Source organism: Penicillium canescens, assembly GCF_028828765.1.
Source record: "Penicillium canescens strain IBT 15451 chromosome Unknown utg000005l_segment0_segment0, whole genome shotgun sequence".
NCBI lineage: Eukaryota > Fungi > Ascomycota > Eurotiomycetes > Eurotiales > Aspergillaceae > Penicillium > Penicillium canescens.
Window position 1 is genome coordinate 2,974,817 of NW_026703967.1, and position 17,165 is coordinate 2,991,981.

A 17,165-nucleotide genomic window follows, 5' to 3' on the forward strand; every position below is an offset into this window, starting at 1 on the left:
TCACACCCTCATAAGTTAACACTCAAAACATCCCCACCCGCCTTCACCTCTGCCTTCCCCAACATCTTCCCAGCCCGCATCAACTCCACCGACTTCGACATAACAGGATCAACCCCCATGGTAGCAACAGCAACCACAACCTCGCCCATCGTATAAAACGCAGTAAACTTCCCGTCCCCAGCATCCCGGAATACAACATCATCATACCCCCCAGCTACAGCCCCAGTCCCACAATACCGCAACTGCGCACCAAGCGCCGACCAAAACACTGGAATGAATCTCTTCGGTGGAAGCGATGAAATCGGCGAGTGGAGTGCATGCACTATCGCGCGTGCGGTGGCTCGTCCGGAGTTCTGGGCTACGTTCCAGTGTTCTATGCGGATTGGACTGCCGTTGGCTGACGAGCCGGGACCGTAGTAGGGGTATGTTGCTATATCGCCGATAGCGAAGACGGAGTCGGAGATGTGCTTATGTGGGGAGTCGACGAGGTAGTGCGCGGTCGTTTTTATCGAGCCGTCTTTCTCGAGCGTGATTTCTTTGTTTGACTCTAGGAAGTCGGTTGCTGGACGGACTCCCACGCCTAGGATTACCAGGTCTGCAGGGAGAGAAGTCCCATCTTTGAGATGGACTGCGCCGACAGATGATGGGTTTGAAGGTGACGGAGTAGCTTTTTCCACGCCGGCGTTTAGGTAGAACTTGACGTTGTTTTTTTCTAGGTTTTGTTGGAAGATTCGTCCGACTTGCGTGCCCATTATTCGTTCCATTGGGGCTGATTCCATGCCGACGATTGTAACATTGTGATCTTTTGAGAGGGCGTTGCCTACTTCCATGCCGATGAAGGAGCTGCCGATTACCACGATGTTCTTCTTCTTGTTTTCTTCTGCGTTGGTTGCGGCTAGGATTGCTTGCACGTCTTTTATACCGCGCAGCGTGAAGATGTTTGATAATTCGCCTTTGAAGCCTGGGAGTGGGAGCGTGCGTGGGATGCCACCCGTTGCCAGGACTAGTTTTGTGTAGGTAAGGTTCTTGCCAGACTTTGTGGAGACGGATTTGGCCTCGAAGTCGACAGAGGTCACTTCGTCCGTTAGGGTTTCTATGGCGGCTTCAGTGTACCATTCTCGTGGACGCCATTGGATCTTGGCTGGGTCGGCGATAAGAGCTTTGGAGAGCTTTGTTCGGTCGATTATTAGGTATGGTTCTCGTGTGATGATTGTTATCTGGCCGGGGTATTTCAGTTCGCGGAGAGCTTGGATTAGGCCGAGGGTTCCACTTCCGCTGTTTGGTGTTAGTATGTTGTTGAGTATAAGTTTTGAAGGGATATGGATATAGATATATGGGGATTACTTACCCTCCAACGACAATGACCTTCTCTTCAGGCTTTGTGACGCTGCACTTTACCACGGGGTTGCGTTGTCCCGCTTTGACATCTTCCTCTCTAGCACGAATGTAGACTGCGCCCTCTTTTTCAAAGACCTCGAATTTGTTCAGGGCATTGGGTGCTGGGGCATCTTCGACGTCACCAGTCGTGACATTGAAACAGGCTGTACGGAGTATATAGTGTTAGTTATTTATATCTCTTCGCATTCTGCCATCCCCCTTCTTTCCCTTGTAACAGAACCCAAGGAAGACCAGGCATTAAAGAATAGAAACTCACCCCCATGCCAGGGACAGGTAATCCTGCCATCACTAGTAACAACGCCATTCTTCAGAGGCGCGCCATAATGGCTGCACCGAGGAGAGAGGGCATGCACCTTATCATCAAGCTTGACAAGGAGGACTTTTCCATCTGGAATGCCCTCAATCTCGGCCTCAATCTTATCAAGAAAGTTGAGAGAGGCAAAGGAGGTAAGATCCTTCAATTTGTATTCCTGTGCCATTGCTGATGTAGATGTAGATAGATGTTTTGGAAAGGATGTAGTTAGGGTAGATCGGGGAAAGAAAGAGGAAGAAGAAGAGGAAGAAGATAAAGATAAAGATAAAGACAAATGCGAGCCACTCGTGCGGGGTGAGAACGTATGTCTCGATGACGAGAGATGACAGGCCCAATGGCTTCTACACCGACTTGTCTGGGACAGGCGTTTGGGGAGGTAGGGGTATGTCCTTTTGAAGGACATGTTTAAATAGACTGGAAGAATTGTTATCTTATAGTAATGTAGTATATAGTATCACAACAATTGCTTAAATGTTCAATTGCTCAAATATTCATTGACTGAGTTGAAGTATACAGACACCATGACATCACGTCGACGATACACTCAGCCAATCACACGTGGGGTTTTGTCACCAAATCCTGATCTATGACAACGTACATCAAGTATTGTACATCAAGTATTTGTTCATTTGAAATAAAAGAAAGTTATATCCAGGCAATAAAATGAGTGTGCAGTTCCTGGACGCCGTCGCTCTGCATCCATACATATACAGGTAAACAAAATTCACGTTATCCATAACTGTGATAGCAGATAGTCAAGATGCAAGTAAAAGAGCCTAGAATTTCCGTGACGACCGTCGCTTCTTTCTAGACGGGCTAATGCTCACTTCCGTCATCTGCTGCAGTCGGCCCGTTCCCGTAGAAGCTCTGGTCATCTGACCTAGGGATCTGGAGCGCTGAGACTGAGACTGGGACTGAGATTGAGACTGTGCACCAGAGTTCTCGGGCTCGTGCTCGGGCTCGGGGGTTGCATGGGTGCTAGAGGTAAGATCGATCACTTCTGACTTTTGTGAGGCGGGGATTTGGGATGCCGAGCCAGATCCACGGGATCGCTGGGAGAGTTTCAGACGTGTGGAGGCGGCTGGAGGTTCTGTTTGGAGAGAGGGAGGGGATTGCTCTGGTTTCTGTTCAGCTTCCTTCTGGGCACTCGGTGGTGGCTTGGGAGAGCTCGAGCGTAATGGTGATGGAGATTCGTAGCCGAGGTGAAGCTCGAGGTTGGAGGGCTCCATACCGTCCTCCTGCATTTGATCGTGACTCCCATCTGCTCCATAGTTTTCCTGGGGCGATGGACCGTCTTCATTTTTATCTTCATCCGCTTCCTCTTCCTCTTCATCTTCCTCAACTACATCATTGTTGTTTTCGTCTTCATCTTCGTCCTCATCACTTCCATACTCCTCATTCACATCCTCTTCCTCTGAGTTCAGCGGGCTTCTTCCTAAGTTATTCAGAAGATCTTTCCACGACTGCGCAGAGCTAGTCGGGCCAACATCATGGTCCCCCACAGTCGATTTTATCGCAACCAATGAATCACCCGCACCATCACCACTCATGCCAATAGTAGAAAGAAGGGATCCAGATTGAGGGCCGCTCCCTCCAGACTCAGCAGGTGGCATAGGGTTATCATTGACAATCTGGCGATCCTGCTCCTGCCCCTGCTCCTGTTCAGACTCAGGCTCTTGCTCCAGATCCATAGAGGTATCCGCGAAAGACTGATTGGCTGACAAAAAAGACAAATAAGAAGGATCTTCTTCTGGGTTGGCTAGGGCAGATGGCGTTTCACCTCCGACAAGAGTATGGCCCTCGAGATTGCCATTTTCAGCCGTGACAGTCAACCCTGGGGTCGCTGGTTGCCAAGATCGAGCAGAGTGGAAGCCCGTGAAAGAAGGAGACGGGATTGGAGGAGTAACGCCGCGTTCATCTGATCCGTTCTGGACCTGGATCTGGGGAACGGTCACTTCGTCAAGGGTTTCCATAGCGGGCGGCTCGACGGGAAGTCCAGGAGATCGACGAGGCGATTGAATATGGCTGACTTCGTTGCCGATGGTGACGAAGGTGGTTTCGTCAACATCGATGTCAACGTCCATGTCAGGCGGCAGAGTTACTTGGGCATTCGGCACCGATTCTGCTACTACAGAGACACTTGGACAAGTAAGCGCGAGCCACAAATCAGAGGTTAATTGACTGACATGCTGCCTTCTCGAGCATTGTTCTGATTCCCAGATTCGGCCCCAGAGTGTGCTGCAGCCTGTAGGAGCTTTGGGTAGTTGAGTTCTGAAAATGAGACCTCGCGATGGCCATCGTCCTCCCCCTCGTCATCTTCAAAGCCTGGCATTTCAAACTTGTCATATTGACGGGGCTCGTCGTAGTCATCCTCTGATAACTCTGGTGCCGGTCGTCGGTCACGCTTTGCCAGTCGTACAGAGATTGTGCCCTCCTCATTGGGAGACTCTATCACTTCTGCCACTCGGTACTCGGACATCCTGGGCTGCCAGTTTGTATCCTTAGACATTTCGAGTTGTCGGAAAGCAATGATTGCCCCCTTCTTCAACTCTTTCTCGTTCAAAACAGGGACAGTGTTCACGTCATCAGGGAGTTCGGGAAGGTCCTCAGGTGTATCGGCGGTCTCAGCTGGTTCGGCTTCGGCGTCATCATAGTTGAGTTGATCATCGCCGTCGCCTTCACCTGGCCAGTAACTGTCGTTTCCGCCCTGATAGTATCCGTCGTAGCCTTCATAGCCGTGATAATCTTCATTTCCCTCGTCATACTCTTCATCGCCGTCGTAGACTTGAACCCGCTGCTTTCTCTTGCGCTTCTTGTTCGTGCCTTTAGCCTGGCGGATCAACGCATTGGCTTCCTGGTCCCAGCGCTGGACGAACGGATAAGGAGGAGAAGTCAACTCTATTTCGGGATAGACACATTCGACAGCACGGACAACGAGCTTGTTCTGCCAATCACCATCGGATTCATCCTCACCCACTTCCACCTCTTCAGCCTGCTCCTGGGTCACTGGTGCTGGCTTCTTGCCGGTTGCACTGAATTTGGCAGCAAGCTTTCTCCGCGTTTCTTCTTCATCTTTTTTGGTTTTCGGAGTTCGCATTCCAAGGGATCCAAAGAGCATGCGTCGTGAGCTGGCAATATCAAGGGTACGTCGGCTTGATGCTTTCTCTGGCTCTTCTTCAGGTTCCTCTGTGACGGCTACGGGCGCTGCAACATCCGGTGCACGACTTGGCGCGTACGGCGGGATATTTTCCTTTTCCGAAGTCTCATCCACGTTAATTCCATTGCCCGACGCGAGATCTCGAAGCAGCTTCTGGCGCTTGGCTTCGAAATCTCTCTTCTCTTCTTCTTTTTTCTGTTTCTTGGTGGACTTCTCGAGATATTGAGTAGGTGGTGCCACGTCACTAGATTGCGGAACGTACCAGCCACCATTGTTTTCTTCCCATTCCCGAAGCTCCTCGAAGTTTGCATCTTTGTGTAAAGCTCCCATCTCCTTCAACTTGGACAGACGACGGCGTAGCTTAAAGCGATTGTTGCTCTTCTTGGTGCGCATAGATCCCTGGAATGGTGCGCCAGCTACAGCTGGTGGCTGAACTTTTTCAGGTGGTGGAGGGACTTCTTCTTCTTTTTCCTCCTCCTCTGCGTCTGAGTCTGACTCTGAATCCGAGTCCGATTCCGAGTCCGAGCTTGAGTCCGATGAGCTCGATGATGAATCCGCATCAGGTAGCGCATCAGGTTTGGATAATTCCTCCTCACTCGAAGACGAATCGTCGGAATCACTGTCTGACGATGATGATGACATGGCTGATTCAGAGTCGGATGAAACAGCGATAGTTTCTGGAGCTTGAGGTTGCGGGATACCGGGCAGCTTGTCATCACCCTTATTGAACCTCACCGCTTTCGAGGTTCTCGGGGACGAGTCATCTGCGCGGGATCGCTTGCTGGAAAGAGACGAAGGAGCGAGCAATGATCCCTTGTGAAGGCTATCAGACGAAGTTGGTCGCTTGGTTGTGGATGCAGCACGTAGCGGGTTGCCACTGGCAGTGCGAGTCTGATTCCTGATATCAACAAATTGAGAAGGCTCTTCGAAGTCTTCTTTCAAGGCCTGAAGCTCGCTCTCCAATTCATCTTCTTCAAGCTCGGACAGCACTGCTTCGCTGTCTGTCTCTACGGAGTGATCAATGGGGTGACGGATCACAGTTCCCATGGACTCTTCATGCTCGGCGGGCATGATGGAAAGTTCTTTCCCAAACCCGGTGTCAGTGGGGGGTAACCAGTCCCGATCTTCTTCCTCATCGGCATTTGCCTCATCATTCTGGATCTCTGGGACGTGATCCCACCCAGAAAAGACGGTACGCCGCTTCTTCCTTGGGGGGATAGTAATGGCAGGTCGTGTAGAAGAGGTTCTCTTCAAAAAGGGTGAGCCGAAAGGCACGCCATCAATGAGATGCTTGCCATCGGCTGCGATTTGATGACGACCACATAGACGTCTTGCCCGAAGGTCTGCGAGTTGAAGAGCGCGGATACTGCAGAGAAGTCAGTAAACCATTACAAGACATCAACGCAATAGAGGAGATAGGGGCACTGACACAACTTCATCTCCATCGCGGAAAAGGCCTTCGACCTCCATAAAGTGCAGACACTCCGAGCCAGCAACCTCAACAACATAATCTTCCAACCCCCATTGACCGCTGAACTCTGCATCAAACAAATTAGGTTCTGTCTCTAGTGGGACAACCTCATTGACATCCTCGAGCAGCTGTGCGACCGTGTATCCGCCGTTGGAAAACGCGATGTTGGGGGTGCGAGAAGATGCGACAGCGGCAGCCGATGCCGCGCGCCGTGTACCATATTCGCCTAACACGGAAGTAGACGAAGTCGTCGTCCAGAGGATGCGCGTAGCCGGTAGGCCATGACGCGATATAACAAGGTGGAGACGCATGGTGGGTGAGTATCTCAAGCTAAATCATTGACGCGGTGAGGACTCGATTTTTGAGCTTCGAAGTTTTCAGGTCGGGAAGTCGGAGGGATTTGTTCGGGTCGGAGTCGGTCCAGTTGGTTCGAATGGATTGAGATATCAATTTGGATCAAAATTTGACGTTTGGCATTCCATACGCAGGTTAGGAATCTGGAATAATGAGGGAGCTGTTGATCAGAAGATGGAGCTCAATCGCGTGGAGGATAAGCTAGCCGTTTTGGGATTAGCGCACGTCGCTCTAGAGTTCTGTAGATCTTCCATCTATACAGACTAACGTTACACAATAACAGTGGTAGTTTGAGGATGATTTACATTTATTTGCATGATTCTAGTCATTATGTTATAGAAAACGGCATGAATAAATACTATAGACCAAGGATAATGTGGATGTCTCGAAAACGCCTTCGCCTATTATGCATTTTAATGATGGCTCAACCTAAATAATGGGGTATAGTTGAAGGTCAAAGGAGAGATATCCCCATGGACGCCATGACTGGCCTATGAAACCAGCCAGAAGTGTGGAGTGGGAGCTTGTTCACAACTTCCCCGATGTATTAAGCAGACTGGGATAGTTCGGTTCGCAAACAGTCCAGTAATGAAGCTGGACGAACGAGGGGGGAATGGTGAATTCAAATCGATCCAAGCGATATTGAGCGATATTGGGGTAATGTAATCAAAATAGCACATCACTTAAGTCCATCCAGCGGGAATGGTAGAGGTCAACAGCCATTCACTGCGGTATCCATCATGACACGGTTTGAAAAGCTGATGTCTATTTTGCACCACTATTCGAGCTTCGTGGCACAGGTTTCCGACTGGGAACACCCAAGTTCATAGGACGGAGGTTATTCCGCGAAGGACGGCGTTCCACGGCCGGGGGCGCATTGAGCTGGTTTTCAGCGACAGGTTCATATTGCGGTGGGCTCTCTTCATCAACAGTGTTCCGGGGAACCTTCATAATACTCTGAGACCGTCTCACAGGCGAGGCGGGCGGTGATCCAGACTGGGATTCCGGTGGGGTGGTGGGTAGCATATCAAAGGATTCCGAGGAAGAACGGTTGTCTCGACGACGGGGCGCCGAGGATCCTTCTGCCGCGGGCCCGTCCTCTGAATTCTTACCCATTGGGGCTGCGGGCTTGGCATCAGCTCCAGATTCCACTGAAGTCCGGGAGGAAGAGGAAGCATCGGGTGGGTGATACTCGCGGCGTGGCCCGTCCACTGGGCTCAAGTGGTCTGCCATGGCATCCTCATAGCTTGGCGGTGCATCGTCGTACACGTCGCCAGAATTGACGGGTACAGGCTCGCCTGTGGGTCGTGGAGGTATGGGTGGTCGACTGTCTCCGGTTCCTGTTGGTATGCTAGGGTGAGGTTTTTGTTTGGAAGATGCTGGCTGGAGAGATGCTGCTGCCATTGCATCCAGGAGAGCTTGGGGAGGAGCAATTCCGGAGAATACTCTGACAGGCATGCGCAAGGGAAGCACAATGAGTTGAGGCTGCGCTATAGTCAGCCAAAGACAGTTTGTCGGTGGGTGATTAAACATACCTTCATCTCTCGAGCATTTCCATGGGTCAAGCCAACTCGAATCTCCAATTCGTAGCTCCTTTCAATGTTACATGTCTCAAATGATGGCGCTACCGAGTTAGGTAATGGGACACGATTCCACAGGTTTGAATCAATAGTCCAATCAGTCCCAACTGCATCTTCCGGCTGGCCTAGCGGTGTTCCCATATTGCTGCGACTCATGAGGACCCAAGAATTACTTTCAGTGCGAGTAAGATCATGAGCTAAAATCTTTGTATAAGAAATTAGCTCGATCTGCAACATCTGGAGGAAGATTGTGTCCGACGTCTCAGTCAGTTTTCTAGCCAAGAGACGGAGCGGAACAGGTTCGTTGCAAGTGAGAATAGATGGATGCGGGAGTCGAGCATCAACAGAGACACGGGGCGGTTCTGCATAGATCTCTTTGAGTGCAGATGGGCCCTTTGAGAAGATGCTCTTCTTCTTGGTGCCACTTTGAATTTTGGAGAATTGATGTTGTCGTCTGGCATAGGTTTCCTCGTTGGGGTTCCCAGTTCTTGGTGGCTCGATGGGTAGGAAATTAAGAGGAACGATCTGACAAATTAGCGAATGGAAGCAGCTAATCCAGCATCGCACTTACCGCTCTGATGTTCTCTTTGTAGAATTGCGGTCGAATGATTGTGGCCTTGACGTAGTACTTGATATCTGCCTCGCCAGGGAATCCACTTAGGGAAGGAGGAAGAGTTTTCCTGACATGTCGGTTGGTATCTTTAGCCACCTCGACTTTCAACCCGGTGAAATTTAGATTGGTGAGCATGCTGTTGTGGCTGCTGCATGAATTATTAAAGGGAAACTAGCCGACATTAGAGCTATTCGCTATTGAAAAATGAAGTTGGCTTACTTTGAACTGGAAGGGATACTCGTATGACCCAGCAGCAAAGGTATATGAAGTTGTAGGAGAGCCATGCTGCATCACAGCCGGCGTGGGAAAGACGGTGGCCACTTTGTACAAGATCTGCATCCCCGATCAGCCAATGCTCCACCAAGATTGTATTCCATGGGCAGACGATGACCAGAGCATCATACCTTGTGGACCTCCAGCTCCGTCCTCTTTTTATCCGAGTGCACATTTTGAGGGTTCCTTGGACCGGATAGGCGAGTGCGACTCTCACACTCCAATTTGACCTGTATTCCCCCAATAGCTGCCTCTGTCGGTAGCTGTAGCAAGACTTTGCCCGTCAAGAAGTCAAGATTCGTGTAATGGGTGTGGCGGCTGTCTAGCACGATCGTTGCGGACATGGCGGCGGAGCGCCCGGGCCCAGGCGGGGCACTCTATTCGGTTGGTGATGACCCTCGGAGGCTCAAATTTTGATCAGCGGTTGCCGAAGAAACACGCGACAATGGTCAATTGTCGGGACGGTCGGGTGAGGTGAGGTTCGGCGCGGTGAGGTGGGATGTGAGATGGGGGGAATGCGGATTATATGCGAGGATCCCGAAATGACGTTGTGAACGTTCGCAGATCAACTGATTGCCAAGAATAACAGTATGGGACTTTTTAGAACTTTGGCAGAAATGTATAAGAGTTGAAATCAGGGATCTATGCTGCGCCTCAGGGTCACAGCCACAATTCACATCCAAAGGACTAATTCCGCGCCCCAGAAAGTATAAGCTTGGCGGTTCAAGACTCGTTCCATATAGCTACATAGCATCACTACAACACGCATATCTACAACATAGCTATTTCAAAGAATCATATCTATTCAATCGAGCTGTTGAATCTATATCGCATACAACAATATGTTCATGGTTAATTTAGTACAAACAAGCAAGTGGTATCGTGAACTCGCTCCAGGCACCAAGATTTCCACTATCAAACGTATCCGAACACCCGATCCGCTGTAACTTCAAGCCACAGCAGGGCTGAGAACAATCCAAATATATCCACAATTGCGACTAGACAGAAGGGCTCAAAGTCCCTCTTTGGACAGCATGTCTAGGTAGCCAAGTTAATAAGCTTGTGTCGACTAATCCACTCAGATGCCAACACATACCTGCAATGTCCAAGTAAAATGCAATAGCATTGAACCTGCAGAAAGATCAGCCTAGTTTCAAAAATAACGTTGCTGTCTACCGACTTTCGTCTGTTGCCTGTCACCTCCCCGGCCAGCCACTTTAGGCGGTTCGTCCAGTTGATTAGGTCCAGATGGCTCACGCCCATTAGAGTTCCCTTGTATCCTGATTCACCTCCCCAGCGGCTGCTGGAAACGCTGACTAGGCCATCGTTTGGTCCTTCTATGCTGGCGAGAACTCGATGGGACATCCGGAAGGCGGACCAGATACTTGGTTCAAATGCTGCGCCATAGGAGAAATACCTGGAATTATAAGTAGATGTCATAGATGTAAGTATCATCAAACTTACCTGACATCCTCTATATCTGGAACATTGGGGTTGAAGGTCTCGGTCATGTATTTTCTAGTCAGTTGTCCAAATGCGCCTGTTTCGACATTTAGTCGGTTGAGAGCGTAGTAGATTTGTGGTAGTCGTTCAGCTGTTCAGAAAGATGATTGTCAGTAGCTAGTGAGTTGTAGGAGTGTATTTTACAGACCTCCAATTTGGTCAAATACATAGTCTGCCACGGATGAACCTAGCAGAAATGTCAGCATAAAGCTGTCTCGTTCCTGGGCATAATGCTAACCTCGATGTGGCGATGCAATAGTAGTAAGTGACAAGACTTTAAACTTCTCCGGTCGAATTCGACTGATCATGTATCGTGAATCAAGACCACTTTAACCTCCTCATTAGCTCATATCTCGGAGGGACTTTCGGTTTCAATCTCACCCCTATTCAATATAAGCATCAACTCTGTTCACGCGAATGAGAGGTCTCACCATGCTATGTCTATAAGAGGACCAGTCAGTATATATCAATCAATATGCATAGATGAAGGGCTCAACATACGCAATAATATTAACATCTTTCCCACGCGCACCGAGTTCAATATCTCGGGCCAATTCTTCTGCTCGGGCTTCAATAGATCCTGATGGAGGTACCGTAGCAATAATAACTTCAATTCCTCGCGCTGTCAGGGCCTCTTTGATTCCGCGCCAGTATTGGACGCCGGGAAGGTATCGGCCAGCAAAACGCAATTCATCAAACCCGAGCAGGCCATGGGCGAGAACTACGGGGTATTTGGGGGCAGCTACCCTCGTTAACAGGTGTTTAGAGATTCATTGGGGTTTACTTACCATATTTATCTCGGATCACTGAGTATTCATCGTGGATCACTCTGCCATGATCCTCTAGGCGCGGCTCAAGACTGGGTCTGGATCTGTATGGGGATGCATGATACCATCTGTTGTTTGAGTATACATATGGTGAATATGCTACCGATGGCCGCCTAAGTGCATTCGGTATTCGAACTGCATGTCTCATTGTCTTCACTCGTTTGTAGATAGGTTGGCGATCAAGCTCCCGCGCAGAATGACGCACGGGAAACAAATATAGGTTGCCTCAGGCAGAACATTGTTGTCACAAATATCGTACGAATACTGCATGAAACCGGGTCTATAGATGATCCGACCGGCATAGCTTATGTAACTAGAATGGACCCCCTAAATAGCAGGAAATAGGGGTAATGGAAATACAGAGTCATTGACATCTCCAATTGGGTGGAGACAGGACAAATCGTGACAATTGTATACTCCGCAGTCCGACTACAACTACTTTCCCTATTCCTTTTGCAATCGAAGGACTAAACTACTTAGCAATATATGTAGGGCGTTGGATGCAGTTAATCGCAACAGGTTTGAAGCTCAAACGCCGAATCAAACAGGGAAATATCAAGACTAGCATGCTTAATTTGAGACTGCACTGATACCTCATGGTGAATTACAAGAACATTTGCAGCCCTTGACCAGGACTACGATCTACAAAGGTTGCAAGAAAGCAAAATCATGGAAAGACAGATTGATTCACTGCCCACAGCGCTGAGGGAAACCAAAATGAAATAATATTGTCCGAAACTTGGATATCGATGAACAGCCACGCAAGCGCATCATCACCGCGACGAGTAAAGAAATAACAAAAATATCTACATTATGCCTTAATCTTCTCGGGCACCTCGGGCTTCACATCGGTTGTCACGCGGAGGAGATCCGCCACAACCTTGTCGCCCTGCTTCTTGCCAGCGTCCTTAATCTCCTGGAGTTTGGCTTCGGTCTCCTTGTTGGCATCATCTTCAGCCTTCTTAAATCCGCTCGAGTGCTATAGATCCAAGTCAATATGGTATATGGCGACAGTCTTAGAGGTATCTCTCACCTCAGTCTCGAACTTCTTGTACTCCTCTTCCTTCTGGCTCTTGTATTCCTCGATTTCCTTCTGGGCCTCTGCCTTGGCGTCCCTTATCCGCTTTGTGCGGTCTGTATTTTTGCAAGGTGGTTAGCTTGGTCGAGTGAGTGACCGGAAAGTTCAATAGCGTACATTCTCTGGCTGAACGTGATGTGACGTATTAGTATCTGCCTGCAACAACGAGGGGTAAGCGGATTGCACTCACCTTGCTGCACAATCTTCTGAGCCTCTCTCTCAGCCTATCAGTAGTGTGGTTAGTATCTCCCCGCTCCGGCCAACATGCAACCAAGACCTACATCGAGGAGGGTCTGAATGCCCGCGGAGTTCTGAGCCGACTGCTCATCGTTAGTAACTGACCACCAATTCCGAGGCAGGTTACTCACCATAATTGCGCGAGACCTCTCAGCTTTGTAAGTAGGAAAGAGAAGAGATGGCGCTGAACAGGAACAATTAAACGGCGAGTCTGGAGCTCCGAGTCCAGGTCGATCGGAGCCACGCAGCGCCTCCCAAAGCGGTGGGGGTTCTGCCCCCACCTACCGCCTGGGCTGATCGATAAACTGATAATCCCCGACTCATATCCAAGACCTGTCAGTCCAGATTATTGTCGTTGAATTCATTGTTTGCTAGACCTCCGTGCTGGGCCGGTCCATTATACATACGCCATGTCTCGCGCATCAAAGTTCACATTGGCAGCCACTGGCCTGGGCACAGCGGGTATTGTCTGGTTTGTCCACTGGGCACAAGAAGCGGATAGGGCGGTATGATACAGCTTCAATCTGCGAGGATAGCTTGATACTGATTTTCCTTGACGGTAGGCTATGCACAAGGGTGTCGAACGCGATATGGAAAAGCAACGTCTTCGACTAGAACGTCAAGCGGACTTCGAAATGCAAAAAGCCCTCGAGCAGGAGTATCTCAAACTCCAGACAGTGACCAGCACAACGGGCGATTCAAATACGCCCAACCAAAAATCAATTCCGGGGTCATGAGGTGGAATAATACCTGCGGCGCACGCGCTGCTTCGATCCGGGCAATTCGTCTTCGCGTTGGTCTTGATGTGCTCCAACTATACCAGTGGTCTGCAATTATCGACTATGTGCCGATGCATGTGAGCAAGGAGTTTATATTGTTTTTGGGCTATGCATGTCATGCTGTACAAAACTTTGATGTTGTGGTGTAAGATATACCCTCATATGTACTATATAACATGAAATCCTCTCTCTACTATGTTTGCTTTGTCCCTTTGGTATCTTCTTGCGACTTTAATACTTAGGATACTTAGGACTTTAAGATATCATTCTCGGTATGTTATATGGTGGGTGTATGCAGTGAGTCTTCTAGATCTGCTAGTCAGAGCACTGCCATTAAGCATCTCTCAGCTTGGCCATTACAAAACGGGCAAAAAAAAGACGAAGAAAGAGAGGTAAATCAGCACCAAACAACAATGCACAAAACGGGATACTGCCCGAGTTGGTGAATTACACATCAGACTGTCCCAATAGTATATACATCTGTGGTTCTTGCATATTATCTATCACTTCTTCCGCTCTTTAACTCCTACCTTCTGGTAAACCCACGGACTATCCGCCTCCAATAGATCACACGCAATAAAATCAGCATTATCTTCAAGTGTCGTCCCATAGCCTAAAGCCTGGCTTAAGAGATTCAAATACCCTCCAATCACCGGTACGCCAAGAAACTTGAGCGACCATTCAGGCGGCACACGAGCAGAAATCAACAGGTTTTCCACAGATGCAGTATCAGCAAGCGGATACGTGACCGAACTCAAGGGCTTCATTACTCCAGGGCAGAGGACAGACCAAGCAATGGTCTCGCGAGGCACGGCCTGAACTTTCGTCCATGTCAAGTTATGTTCTGGGAAGAGGTGGATACTAATTGTCTCGTTAGCCAGCTCTTACGGATTTCCAGCCCCGGCAGATAACTATGGTGAGTCTGGAATACCACAACAACGGAGACATCACTTACTAATCCACAAGCCTATACTTCTGAGTAGGAATGTCCAAAAGCCCCTGACCGGCAAGCAACCAAACCCTCAAAGGATGCCCACGCTCACGACCAATCTCCTGCGCAGCGCGGAGAACCGCTTCAACGATTTCAGGAAGATCACTTCGACCCCAAGGCGAGACCGACGCAAGCCCGGCTGAATTTACAATAGCATCGCAGTTGGTACGGATCGCGGCTTCTTTGATTTCGGCGCTCTTTGTTGCGTCCCCGCGCTCTATGCTGGAGAGTTGATCGTGAACGCCTGGTGCTAGTTTGGATGGATTTCGGACAAAGACAGAGACTGTGTGGCCTCTTTTTATGAGGGCTGATAGGATGCGGGAGCCGAGGCTACCTGTTGCTCCTAATAAGAGGACTCGCATATTGTTTGGATAGATGGAGGGAAATTAGCACGTGGTTCCTAACATGTATACTGGTGAGTGGATGTGAAATACGCGCGATAATATATAGGTGGTCGGAGCAAGTTTGTGCCGACGGATGGTCTCATGGTAGCTTTGTGGCGTGGGATAAGCGCCATCCCGGCTTCGGGGTAATCCTATAGCAGCTTTTCAGAGTATCCTTGTCAGTGGTATCTGTATTGTTTCGTACACAGAATTTATGGCAGGGTGTATTAACCTGCGTTCGAGACCTTCATACAGTACCTCGATCTCCACTTTGGAACTGGCGTGCGCCCAATCCCCGTGGCCGCCCAACCCCACCAGCCGCCGTCTGGTGGGGTTGGGAGACCGACCGCGTTCCGAATATCGAGCTGGACTGTCCTTTACTACCATTATATTCAACAAATTCTGAAAGATGTCAAATATATTTGGGTTTGATAACATAACCTTCCTCTCGCTGGCCTCTCTTCTTTCGGTATCTCAAGGATCACAGGAAATCCCGGAACATACTACTACTAAAAACGTTTCAAGCAAGGATGAATGGGGTCTCGAAGCTGAAAATGATTCAACAATAATGGACTAGCTCTCAGGCTCTACGTCAAAGGACCAACTCCTAGCGAAATTTCTTGATCATATTGCCGAAACATTTTCCCAAGAAAAAACTATCCCACGTCATGAACGACGGAGGGCTAAAGCGAAGAAAAACGGAGCCATCCATGTGACGGCCTCAGGCCTAGTCATCGATCACGGTGACCCGATTATATATGTTGCAAAGAATGGGATTGGAAGCGACGCAGAGGAAGACATGAAGCGAATGAAGATAGACGGAGAATTGGCAGATAGTCTGACGAAATGGATCAGAATCATCGCGTCCACCATGAAGCGACCAGCCATCGACAAGGATCATATGTGGATGAAACTCATCGGCTACTACAAGCAACGTCTACGTATCTACGTATCTCAAATCAAAAGTTCATCTGAGAATGACCTCGCTGCCGCCTTCATTGCGAAATCGGATGGGATTCTGTTGGCAAAAGAAATGTATCAACTGTCTGCACAATACAAGACTGACAGCATGCCCTCGGAGGTTTTGGAACGTATCGTATCGATTGCCTATCAGCTACGTCATGAGCCTATGCCGAATGGACTGACGTCTCAGAGTGAAAGGATTCGACGCTCTGTGCGCTTTTTAGGCCGCCTGAGATCTGTATATGAGACATTCAAGGAGACCGCCATCGAGCTTCGATCTTTCGAAACAGTAACCATTTCTTGTCTCCCTCCACCCAATGCCAGATGGCAGAAAAAGGGCCGACTGAGCCGACGGGTTCAAGACCTAATAAAAGTGGAACGAGTTCCTCAACCGCAGAAACGCCAACTTGACGAGCTCTGGGGTCCTAAGACCGATTTATTGACTACCTGCCATGCTGAGTTTCAGCTTCTTCTACAATTCGAATGTTCTATTCCCCCTAACACAAATCCTTTTCCGTATATCGGGTGGCCACAGTAGATTGTCATGCTGGCTATGCTACTAGCTCTTTACCTGCTACAAGGATAGGAGGACGAATACTTAAGGATTCTACTAAACACGCGGTTCCCACGGCACGGTCTACCCAATTTGGCATATCGCACTAGGCAGCGATCCACTTCCTTATCCTCGCGTTCAATTCAATATATCTGCTGCTCTTTAAGACATTTAGGTGTTAATGCAGCAGCAGCTCAAGGATATCCCTCGCACCTAACGAGCAAAAAAAGCAGAATCTGAGGCAAATATCATAGTTGCGGGAGGAGCACTGAGGCAAAGAGCACATGCAAAATTGAGAGAAGCAGAGTCCTGGACAACGCTAGGTAGTACGGAAGGCGAGATTGGTTCTTTAAAAGAGTTTGTGTGCTCTAAGCTGTGCATTCGGTTTCCGGCCACTGGAGATCCCGCCTATTATCAATTGATTAATTTTTACGACTGTCTAACCGACTACCCGGGCCCAGAGCCTGTGAATTTTCGCATTCCTGACTTGAGCACTTACTGGCGTAAATCCAATTTCGACCGCGCCTACCGATGGATATCAGTCAAGGACTAAGCCTCAGCAGAACTTAATGGGGATTATCTTTTCTACTAGTGTCGAAATGATGATCTTCCGCCGAACAAGTACCTAATGTCCTTTTTAGGGATCGACTCTGTTCCTTTTGAGGAAATTTTTTTGGTATGGCGATGTGTTT

General features: G+C 49.1%; 9 protein-coding genes across 9 annotated transcripts; 2 read left to right on the forward strand and 7 right to left on the reverse strand.

The window, feature by feature from the left end:
- Nucleotides 1-8: 8 nt before the first annotated feature.
- Nucleotides 9-1,877, reverse strand: nfr1 (putative AIF-like mitochondrial oxidoreductase (Nfrl); the record flags this gene model as incomplete). Its single annotated transcript, XM_058517473.1, has 3 exons — nt 9-1,275; nt 1,349-1,541; nt 1,655-1,877. The coding sequence occupies 3 exons, from the start codon at nt 1,875-1,877 to the stop codon at nt 9-11; spliced, it is 1,683 nt and encodes a 560-aa protein (XP_058371119.1).
- A 610-nt stretch (nt 1,878-2,487) lies between these two features.
- On the reverse strand, nt 2,488-6,650 carry N7446_008729 (uncharacterized protein; the record flags this gene model as incomplete). The annotated part of the gene is made up of 3 exons (XM_058517474.1): nt 2,488-3,850; nt 3,898-6,234; nt 6,298-6,650. 3 exons carry the CDS (start codon nt 6,648-6,650, stop codon nt 2,488-2,490), a joined length of 4,053 nt encoding a protein of 1,350 aa, XP_058371120.1.
- An 808-nt stretch (nt 6,651-7,458) lies between these two features.
- On the reverse strand, nt 7,459-9,503 carry N7446_008730 (arrestin (or S-antigen), N-terminal domain protein; the record flags this gene model as incomplete). The annotated part of the gene is made up of 5 exons (XM_058517475.1): nt 7,459-8,178; nt 8,229-8,798; nt 8,845-9,057; nt 9,106-9,219; nt 9,291-9,503. The coding sequence occupies 5 exons, from the start codon at nt 9,501-9,503 to the stop codon at nt 7,459-7,461; spliced, it is 1,830 nt and encodes a 609-aa protein (XP_058371121.1).
- Nucleotides 9,504-10,171: 668 nt separating this feature from the next.
- On the reverse strand, nt 10,172-10,970 carry N7446_008731 (triglyceride lipase; the record flags this gene model as incomplete). Its single annotated transcript, XM_058517476.1, has 6 exons — nt 10,172-10,197; nt 10,256-10,290; nt 10,340-10,576; nt 10,624-10,753; nt 10,811-10,849; nt 10,901-10,970. The coding sequence occupies 6 exons, from the start codon at nt 10,968-10,970 to the stop codon at nt 10,172-10,174; spliced, it is 537 nt and encodes a 178-aa protein (XP_058371122.1).
- Nucleotides 10,971-11,039: 69 nt separating this feature from the next.
- Nucleotides 11,040-11,612, reverse strand: N7446_008732 (esterase/lipase family protein; the record flags this gene model as incomplete). The annotated part of the gene is made up of 5 exons (XM_058517477.1): nt 11,040-11,045; nt 11,094-11,103; nt 11,164-11,404; nt 11,451-11,533; nt 11,593-11,612. 5 exons carry the CDS (start codon nt 11,610-11,612, stop codon nt 11,040-11,042), a joined length of 360 nt encoding a protein of 119 aa, XP_058371123.1.
- Nucleotides 11,613-12,161: 549 nt separating this feature from the next.
- On the reverse strand, nt 12,162-13,085 carry N7446_008733 (uncharacterized protein; the record flags this gene model as incomplete). Its single annotated transcript, XM_058517478.1, has 5 exons — nt 12,162-12,468; nt 12,523-12,623; nt 12,758-12,791; nt 12,849-12,887; nt 12,936-13,085. Coding segments are annotated over 5 exons (492 nt in total), but the record flags the coding sequence as incomplete, so codon positions are not given.
- A 54-nt stretch (nt 13,086-13,139) lies between these two features.
- Nucleotides 13,140-13,770, forward strand: N7446_008734 (protein PET117). Its single transcript, XM_058517479.1, has 2 exons — nt 13,140-13,310; nt 13,368-13,770. Exons 1-2 carry the CDS (start codon nt 13,215-13,217, stop codon nt 13,539-13,541), a joined length of 270 nt encoding a protein of 89 aa, XP_058371125.1. The 5' UTR covers nt 13,140-13,214; the 3' UTR covers nt 13,542-13,770.
- A 316-nt stretch (nt 13,771-14,086) lies between these two features.
- On the reverse strand, nt 14,087-14,936 carry N7446_008735 (uncharacterized protein; the record flags this gene model as incomplete). Its single annotated transcript, XM_058517480.1, has 2 exons — nt 14,087-14,444; nt 14,539-14,936. 2 exons carry the CDS (start codon nt 14,934-14,936, stop codon nt 14,087-14,089), a joined length of 756 nt encoding a protein of 251 aa, XP_058371126.1.
- Nucleotides 14,937-15,366: 430 nt separating this feature from the next.
- Nucleotides 15,367-16,458, forward strand: N7446_008736 (uncharacterized protein; the record flags this gene model as incomplete). Its single annotated transcript, XM_058517481.1, has 2 exons — nt 15,367-15,426; nt 15,535-16,458. The coding sequence occupies 2 exons, from the start codon at nt 15,367-15,369 to the stop codon at nt 16,456-16,458; spliced, it is 984 nt and encodes a 327-aa protein (XP_058371127.1).
- Nucleotides 16,459-17,165: the final 707 nt, after the last annotated feature.